The sequence below is a fragment of the Ptychodera flava genome, unplaced genomic scaffold, assembly GCF_041260155.1.
Source record: "Ptychodera flava strain L36383 unplaced genomic scaffold, AS_Pfla_20210202 Scaffold_31__1_contigs__length_3010019_pilon, whole genome shotgun sequence".
Lineage (NCBI taxonomy): Eukaryota > Metazoa > Hemichordata > Enteropneusta > Ptychoderidae > Ptychodera > Ptychodera flava.
Window position 1 is genome coordinate 2,257,697 of NW_027248353.1, and position 9,714 is coordinate 2,267,410.

A 9,714-nucleotide genomic window follows, 5' to 3' on the forward strand; every position below is an offset into this window, starting at 1 on the left:
CACGGGTCAAGACTCCCTATAGTGTATAAGCGAATCAGTATGGCGGCCGAAAAGAGAGTAGCAATTGTCGGCGCCGGAGTCGCAGGTTTGACATCAATCAAGAGTTGTCTTGAGGAAGGACTTGAGCCATTTTGTTTCGAGAGACACGACAAACTGGGTAAGTGAGCAACGAATGTGGAGTGTTAAATATTGGTAAAACACTTCCAGGATTTCCTTCAAAGGTCATACAATGTCCTTAAACTAATAGCGTTCGCTCTCTCTGTCTCTCGATCAATGTAAAATGCGATCACGTAAGAACCACAAGGTTTGCTAATTTGGCAAAGACGTGCGTATTATCAATTTAATGAAACAGCTTTTTGACACTATGACCTGTTGAGGATTTCGCTGATGTTGTTTTTCATTACGACCTGTACCCAAAAAGGGTGTGGAAAGGTCGCATGTGTCCACTTGTAAGGCTGTCGCGATTCTTTACAAATGGGCGTATAAAGGACAAACACAGTTGTTGGAGGTCAAATCTCCGTCCCTATGACATGCAAAGATATGAGTACAGCTGAACGGTTCAGACAGCACCGGTGCGTTGACTTAATTTTTCCGCGAGCTTTAATGGGGCGTCAAATCGTACTACAATAGCAGCTATTGAAATTTTATACCAATTTAGAAAAAAGTATCTCTGAGTTTAGGGTTAATAACTTAAGACGGCACAAGCTTTGATATTATACACCTGAACCGATATGATCTAGTTTAGTAACACATACCTTTGAATTAAAACTAAAACAGTTCTCGTGGGAGTAAGCTTTAAGACGTTTTAACTTACACTGTGTTTGAATGTCTCCCTGCGGTACTAGTTACGTACTAGTATACGAACTACGTCTGGACCATTCAAAGTTAAATTTCGTTGAAACTTAAAGCATAGAATGACCATGACTGCTCACATAAGGTTAAAGGTTAATTTTTTAAAAAAGTGCCTTATAGTATTTAGGGGCTAAGAGTTAGGAATGTTGGGATTCCCCTCGCTTCTTTCTGACAATTTTGACATATAACCTGATTACTTGCCTTCACTGTTCTTCATCTGACTCAAACAATAGGCAGTCGGGAATTTACTAAGGCTACTTCGAAAAGGCAACATTGATTTTATTTTTAAATCTAGTAATTAGTCTGTGCCGAATTACTTAGCGTCCTTGTTTTGCGTACGGAATTCTGTACATCATCCCTTTTTAGCCATATTCTTGCTGTACTGTTGCAAAATGCGAAACACAAATCCGAAATATTATAAAAAAAGGTTTCATTAATTCTACGATAGAAATCAACAGATACAGGCTATTTGCCAGGTTGCGGTTTTACATTGGCCGCCACATTGTTAGCGCTTGTTGTTTAGCAAAAGCCTTGACCGAGGTCATACCAGAGGTCAGGTAGATGTCAAAATTTACAATATTTGATAAAATCCCAGACTGTATACATTGGTTTTATTCGTCACACATTGTCTTCGGAATTGGTTGTCTTTCTTTCAATCAGGCGGAGTATGGAATTACACTAACGAGCTACGTCACGGACAAGGAAGTGCCATCTATGATTCTGTCGTAACCAACACAAGCAAGGAATTTATGTCATTTTCGGATTTCCCATTCCCGAAGGAATATCCGCCCTTTATTGGTCACCGATTAGTTCTTCGTCATATCAAGAACTATGCAACACATTTCGATCTCGAGAAGCACATTCGGTTCAACACAGACGTAATCGACGTACAGCGCAACAACAATGGCAAGTATTGGAAGTTACAGATCAAGGACAAGGATGGCAACCTTTCAACTGAAGAGTTTGATTACGTCATGATTTGCACCAGCACTTTCAACGTGGCGAACACACCTAAATATCCTGGCCAGGACAACTTCGTTGGGACCAAACTCCACGCTAACGAGTACCGAGAAGCCAGTATATTCAAGGGAAAGAAGATTATAGTTGTCGGTGAGCCAGTCCGACAATACAGCCTAATCGGAGAGGTTGAAATATGATCATCGGGATTATATTTAAATGTTTTGTATACACTTCGAATTTCAATACATAAAGTAAACAAACCAACACACAGTAGAGTCATGTTGACAATGACAAAAATGAAAAGAGGTGAAAGCAAAATCAATTATATTTTATCTTGGTACGATGGGATAATCAACGCAATACGGACTTTTCCAAAGTTCCGTTCTAGATGTAACAGGGATATTAACAACATATTATTGTTTATTTAAATGACCCAAAGGTGGTTCAGCAACAGGCGGGGAAATCTCAGCTGAACTTGCCAGAAATGGCTCTGAGGTAATACTTTGGACGGTTATTATTATTATTATTATTATTATTATTATTATTATTATTATTACCAAATCGAGTCGATAAGGATTGTGACATGGTGTTGTTCAACAAATACACGCACACTATCCCGCTATACAGCACACAATATACTAAAAACACCAAAATTGCAACAAATATAGATAGAAACAAATTAAAACCAATAATATTACTGCGGAATGCTGCTCCCAAAAACTGTACACTAAAACATCACATTAAAATTACTGGATCAACAAAGTTTAACAGCCCTTGGAAAAAAACTGTTTTTAAAACGGCTTGTTCTTGATTTAAAATATCTGAAGCGCCTCCCAGATGGAAAAAGCTGGAAAAAACAGTGAGCTGGATGGATCTTAACAGGAATGATTTTTAGTTTGAGTGTGTTGTGTGACATGATTAGTTTGAAAGTTAAATGGTTGAATGTTATTATTTGTGTAAGCATATCTGGTATTTGGAAAACATGTTATATTGTACGATGGCTTTCAAAAGCATCCGAACAAGGGAATAGCAGAAAGAATGTACTAGAAAGGCTAAACCATGCTTTCTCTCATTCTCGTTCTGTCTAGTGCTAAGCGACTAAGTGGGGGCGTGCTGGTAATGCGTTAGCTCCAATATTTTAAGAGATTAGCTTTACTACTAAAGCTTTTTCCAGTGATGAAAATGAAGCTTAGCCGTATTAAGTTCCAATCAAAGGCAAATACGAGCTCGTGCAAGTAAGCTTCAAATAAGGGTATTATCTTTGTTTAGGAAAGAATACACACGATGCAGATGTCGCCGGCTTTTCGTCTCTTTTAGACTGTTTATTATCCATTTCCGACTTTGTGAACACTTCAAATCTACTTGACATTATATAACATGTGTTATTTTGGGTGTAATGGAATTGCCGAGCTCATTAAAATTTCATTTTTATTTACTGCTCAGGTATATCTTAGCATGCGACATGGCACTTGGATTGTCCCTCGTATTTGTCCGGAATGTCGCCCCCTGGACACCGCCGTCTTTACTCGCCACTTGCTCAGATCGCCAGCAAGGCAAATGGCATTGTTGGAGAGCCTGTGTAAAAACAGAATGAATGACCATCAAATATATGGTTTACAGGTTAGTTGTTAATGCATTTATGACTAGACTTCTGTAGACTCAGTGAACGCAATTACAACATTCCACGTAGCTTCTGGCCGATATAATACAGATGGGAAGCCAAATTTACCGTTAAAAACTCACATTTTAGTTTTCAATAAATAAGTCTGCAATAAGACAAAGTCGGTCTATTCGACATGATTATCATCATTATTAACTAAATTCAACGCTTGTGCATTACATAACTCCGGTTGAAACTTTGTCGAGATAAGAAAGTAGAGTGGTGATAGAACTTTCAAGTCGACAAGACTGCATTATCAATTGGTTTACCTGAGTGAATTGGAGCAAAAGAAAAATATAATTATAAAAAGACGAGTTTTCAACTGAAGTAATACAGAAGCTGTTATATTGACCTTGTCAATTACCTGCTACCGTATTATATACCTGTGTACAGCATTTGACAAGTCCATAGCATATTAACATATTTCTTCTTATAAGACAACATATACGCTATTCTGAAATTTCGCCAGATATGATGATCATCAAATATAACTATCTGAGTGACAGTAAGGTTTTTCTTGTGAATCTGTGCTACCTGAAACATCTTATTACCAGATGTGAACTGAATGTGTCACGTGGTGTACAACGGGTTTATTACATAGTACTATGGTTCACAGAACAATCAGATATCTATCAGATATAAATATATGTGTAGCAAGTATATCAAATTCGGAGTGACATCACTAATTACAAAAGGTTATTAAAAAATATGCAACTCAGCGGATAATATGACAGAACCCCATGGGGTTCTGTTATTTTTACATATGTTCTATCTTTTATCTGCATCATTTATCGAGTAAATCGACGTGAATCGTACTACTTGTTTATCAAGCTTCAGGGCGACTCTGCGGAGTTATATAACATCGGCATCACTGTAATGAGGCATCGAATCAGCTTTCACTCTTCATGTGTCAATGCCACCACACCCTTTATTTTGATTGGCTAAACTATTGTTTACTTGTTTATCAAGGATGACGTAAGAGAAACGTCGGCGGGCTCGATCTCGGCTTGCAATCGCTCACACGCACACATACGTAGCAACATGCCACAGATAGCCAAACGAAGAGAACTTTGAACATAGAACGCTTTTGAGTTTTTCACCTTTTTAGCAATGATCGATACAAATAACAGTTCGAAGATTTTTACGGGAAATTTAAGAGCAAGATACGGCAAACGTAACTTGTCGAGCGATCAAATTTCAGTGTTAACCGTGGCATACATGCGCTCGCTGTTATCAAGGACACACTGTTATGTAGGACACACAAGCACCATGCAAAAGTGACTTTCTATTGTAAACAGGGGATGTCCGGTGAAAAAACTACTGACAGAAACGTCATACATCTAAAAATGTTAACTGTTCAATTGGCTCCGTTGCGCGCACAGTTACGTGTGTTTTGATGTATGAAGGCCGCTGTGGTAAGGCGGCCACTGTGTATCCACGGAGCTAGAAACGGACGTCGCCCGTTTTCAATGTTTTTGCTTCGCTGGCAAACAAACTGTTCTTCCGGATAATAAAAATCATCTTCACACCATAATAAGTACATGCAATTTTAGTAAAGGGAAAGCAACTCCACATATCGTTCATATATTAGTGATTTGCGTTTAATGTATAGTAGTGTGTAGTTTTGTTTCACTGTCTTGTCTATAGAGCCGATTATGCACGGAGAGACATAGCGGCTGTAATCTGCGTGTCAGTGCAGTCTGTACTCCAGAGTGGAGAGACTGTGTCAGACACTACGATTCTTTGACGCTATATTTTGGAAGTTTGCCAGACTTTCTTCATCAATTGCCTCAAGTTCAACTCCAGTGGATAAATTGTGTGGTATATTTGCAGATTGTATGTATTCCTATGTTGTCCCACTGGAAGTTTGTTCTTTCATTCTGGAAGCTGGGATATCTCATTTTGTTTTACTTGTTCAAGGTCGTGTTCGTATTGTGTTTACTAAATTGAGAGAAATATATATGTGATCGTCAACATGTTTAATGTTGTGAATTTCTGTCAAAATGCAGGAATTGATTCTGGGTTTATAAGTGGCCTGTTGTAATCTTTGTATGAAGTCGGTGGTTGACGAGTTATTTTTGACGCTTCCTTATTAGGTGTAGAATTTCATTCATCTTCCTTTATCTAACGGTTTGATTGGTATCTCACCGTTTTCTGATAGTGTTCTTGATCACATGCCTTATACATACAATGTATTTTATCCTGTGTTTTGGAAGGTGAAATTCAGATGAATGTGAGGCTGCTATGTGTATTGATTTCATTTTGGTTTGTGCTCTTGTAATGCGACATTTTTGTCGGCGTAATGTGTTTATTTTGTCTCTCTATTTCTGTGCCCTCATATAATGTTGACCCCTTCTATTTATTTTGTAATTTTATGAGTAATTTTAGTGCACATTTTTAGTGTCGAGGCATGGCACAGTATTGATATGGTAACTCTCCCTTTTGAGTTTGTGTTGGTCTTTAAAAAGGCCGTTTAGTATTTTGATCCTTGTTTGGCCCATCCTGTGTCCAGTTATGTACGTTGTTCACAACGTTTACTGTAAATTGCTGGAATGTTGTGTGTTTTCTTGTCGATTTATTGTACGGCCTAGGATCTTGTCTTGCTGATTTTCGCTCACTACAGTCACATGAGGTCCAGTCCGCTCTGCGTCTATGCGCCCCATAGACGTGTGCACATATGTCCGTCTCCTCGTCGTAGTTTTTTATCGGTAATGTCATGCATTTTACTATAACTAGCATTGAACCAAAGTGAAATGGAATCTAGTAGACGACATTTTCTGTGTTTACAAACAAAAATAGTTCCGGATCAAAGATGGTAAATACTCATTAACATAAAGGAATGGCATAATGTTTTTGGTATTGCACTGCAGTGCAAATACCGTAGTACACGCGCGCTTCGATGCGTGTAAACTGTGGCACATATGTAATAATTGACATGACACTAATAGTATAATCATAACGTTCTGAGATCGTCGTCAGTGAAAAGTTTCACGAAATTTTGTGCAGTATTTCTTGATATTTGTCGACACTGTCATTACTGTCTCCATAGCTAACCTTTATATGAAAAAATGATACGTCATAATTTCATAAATATGAAGGTAACACGAGCCAAAAATCAATTACTTCTTGCAATTGGCGTATGGTACCTGTCTATCAAATCTATGAGTTTGATAGGAAGGCAAGACTCTGGTTTCAAGTGGCAGATAAAATCATTATTCAACGTTTCGGTCCTACAAAGGAACCTTCTTCAGGAATCTAAAATGAATAAAAACACAGTCGGCAACGATAAAAAATACAGAACATTGGAATAAAAGGACGATGGAAATGGGTTAAAAAGAGTAGTAGTATGTGAAAACATCAAAATGCTTCCTTAGCCAAAGTAAAACTTTTTGAGGGGAGTTGAAGAGAATAAAAATTACTTACAGCTAAAGTGCTCGGAACACTTGTGGTCCTGGTTTTGATCGAAAACTAATGGAATCAAGGGAAGAGAGTCGCCAGCTGAGTGCTAAATGAGATGCAAAAATCGGAGGGACTGCCTAGCTTATAAAGGAAAGTTACCAGTCCTTTTTGTTGAGTTCATTCGGGGCAAAGGTGTCAAGCATTAAAAATTAAACCAAATTGTACATTCCAAGCGGGTAACTTGCTCACTTCAACACGTCATTTTCGTCTATTTACTGTAACACTATTTATTCTAACCCTATCAAATCTGACTTGATTTCGTTCGTGTTTTTGAGTTATCGTGTAAACAGATAGACAGACAGACACACAGACCGACACACATTGCTACAACATTAGCTCATGTGTGCGAACATGTGAGCTAAAAATAAAACCAAATTGCACATTCCAAGCCGATAACTTGCTCACTTAAACACGTCATTTTCGTCTATTTACTCTAACACTAAAGCCAAAGGTTTTAGATGAGAGACGAACAGCATTAGCAATACTCGACTTGCACCATTTAAAAAAAACGCTGTATTACAGTCCAGGATTGCTGATAGCTTATCATTTAAGCACATGGTATCCTTTAATGCACTCACTAAAATATGGCATTTCGTATGTCTATATACAACTTCTATGTTCAGGCCAAAGAGATATACCCAGCATGGAAGCGTTTAATGATTTGTGATGACATGCACGATAGGTTTGCCCAAGGACAGATTAAACCAATGGTTGACATCAAGGAGTTTCAGAAAAATGACGTCATTTTCAAAGATGGCACTACTCTTGAGAACGTTGATGCAGTTATCTTTGCAACAGGATATGGCTTTAACATACCGATTATCGACGACTCATGGCTCTATGGTAACGTATGATACGGAGTACAACCGTACTGTTTACAATTGCTTTTGTGTCAGTGCAAGTGTATTTTAGAACAAAGGATAAAATATTAACTTCTTGGTCTCTAAAATGACGTTTAGCTTTGTAGCCTCTCTAAATAAATACATAATCAATGATGCAAATATATAAAGAAATAAATCAGCTGATAGACTGGTAGTCTGATGTGTGGCAGAAAATGTCGATATTAACATTGCCTTCTCTGACCTTTGGCGTCTTCGCCACTTTCAAGACGGTAATTACAAAATAAGCTTACTGGAGGAATTATTTTCGCAGTGTAGAATGAAGATGATTTTGCTAAAAAGTAACGATAATATGCATTATCATCGCCTAAATATTTGCCGTTCGTACGATTATACAAAGTTTCTTAAATGTGCATGGTGGAGAAAGACATAATGAGGTAATTCTCACGAAATAAAAATAACAAAAAAAAAAAACATTTTTTCTGATGCATGTCATAATGATTGGTAAATTTTCTTTTGCAGACGAATCAGGCAAAGCTGAGGTGTACAAGTACGTCTTCCCGTTGCGTCTGGATCATCCCGAGAGGTTGGCGCTGATAAGTATTTGTACTCCTTACGGGTCTCACTGGCCCTTGGCCGAACTACAGGCCCGCCTAGCTAGCCGAGTCTTTGCCGGGAATATTATACTGCCAGAAAAAGCTATAATGAAGATGGATATTGATCAGAAGACAAAATATGAGAAGAACAAACAATATCAAGTAGGTTCAATCCGATGAATAAACATTTTATAAACGGCATTAAAATTAGACGACCAATATTTTTTTGGAAAAAGGAAAAAAATCAAATCCTGATATAATCATGATAATGGAAACGCATGATGTATGATTTTGATAGTTCTTAAAATGCGCTAGTTTCGTAAAACAAAGATTTACTCTTTTGATCAAACGTTTCCGCGGTAAACTTTCACTATGAAAAGTATTCCTCCCCAGGGGCACGCATAAGCGTCAGTAATGAAGAATAGTGGTATAACCTCCAGTCAATCACATTTCCTCTTTCCCACTCATAAAAGGTTCCAGGCCCGCCATTAGTTGAAGAAATAGCCGAGATGATTGGTGTGAGACCTTCATTTGGCGCCTTCTCCTGTCGGATCCAAAACTGGCCATGGCGCACGAGTATGGTCCCTTGGTACCGTACTGGTATCGATTGCAAGGACATGGTGCATGGCCTGGTGCCAGGGATAGAATATTGAATGCGGCAGAAAACACAAAATTTATCTTGAAGGGGTTTCCTTCTTGAAAGTAAGATAAAAACTGAAAGCATTATCGGTTCGCCTACTAACGGCATTGAACCATTGTTCTATTTGCATTTATGTGTCTGTCTAGAAGTTAGATATCTAGAAAACAGCTAATTTCACGACAGTGATTATACCGATGTAAGGTATGAATTTGGAGGGTCGATAAATTACTGACTTTTATTTTTGTGTTATCAATTTTTCTTGTTACGTTATCAAGCATCACTATCAGGGGGCCATTGTCTTACTGAATCTATTAATATGGCCAGTGCGTGCAATCATGGCAGAGAAGCATAGCAGAAACATGTCAGAGGCACACTATGCGAACATATTGTTTCATATTTATTCACGATAAGATTCGTTTTGAATTTGTTGTGGTAATTCCACATGGCATTTCTCCAACTCGACCTTACTTATTTCAAACTTAACTTTGCGAAAAATTTTATATAGCGTATCAATTATATCACAATTAAGACAATGATTCTTCCTCAAAGACTGGATATCTGGTATTTTCAATTTCTTTATGATTTATGCGATATTCGTGATTAGATTCCACATGATATGTATAGTTTGATAAAGCATACTTCGACAAAATAGCATTAAGACGAGACACATGATAGACGGACGGAAAAATACACCGATAAAACCAACAT

The 9,714-nt window shown here is 37.8% G+C and overlaps 1 protein-coding gene across 1 annotated transcript in view; it reads left to right on the plus strand.

The window, feature by feature from the left end:
• The window catches only part of LOC139127376 (flavin-containing monooxygenase 2-like), a 10,099-nt gene continuing 385 nt past the window's right edge, over positions 1-9,714 (plus strand). The window contains exons 1-7 of the mRNA XM_070693289.1: positions 1-157; positions 1,513-1,962; positions 2,252-2,307; positions 3,256-3,432; positions 7,555-7,774; positions 8,293-8,528; positions 8,840-9,714. The exon at positions 8,840-9,714 is cut by the window's right edge and continues 385 nt beyond it. Of these exons, the coding sequence (XP_070549390.1) occupies positions 40-157; positions 1,513-1,962; positions 2,252-2,307; positions 3,256-3,432; positions 7,555-7,774; positions 8,293-8,528; positions 8,840-9,019 (1,437 nt within the window). The 5' untranslated portion in view covers positions 1-39 and the 3' untranslated portion in view covers positions 9,020-9,714. The remainder of the gene's footprint in view (positions 158-1,512; positions 1,963-2,251; positions 2,308-3,255; positions 3,433-7,554; positions 7,775-8,292; positions 8,529-8,839) is intronic.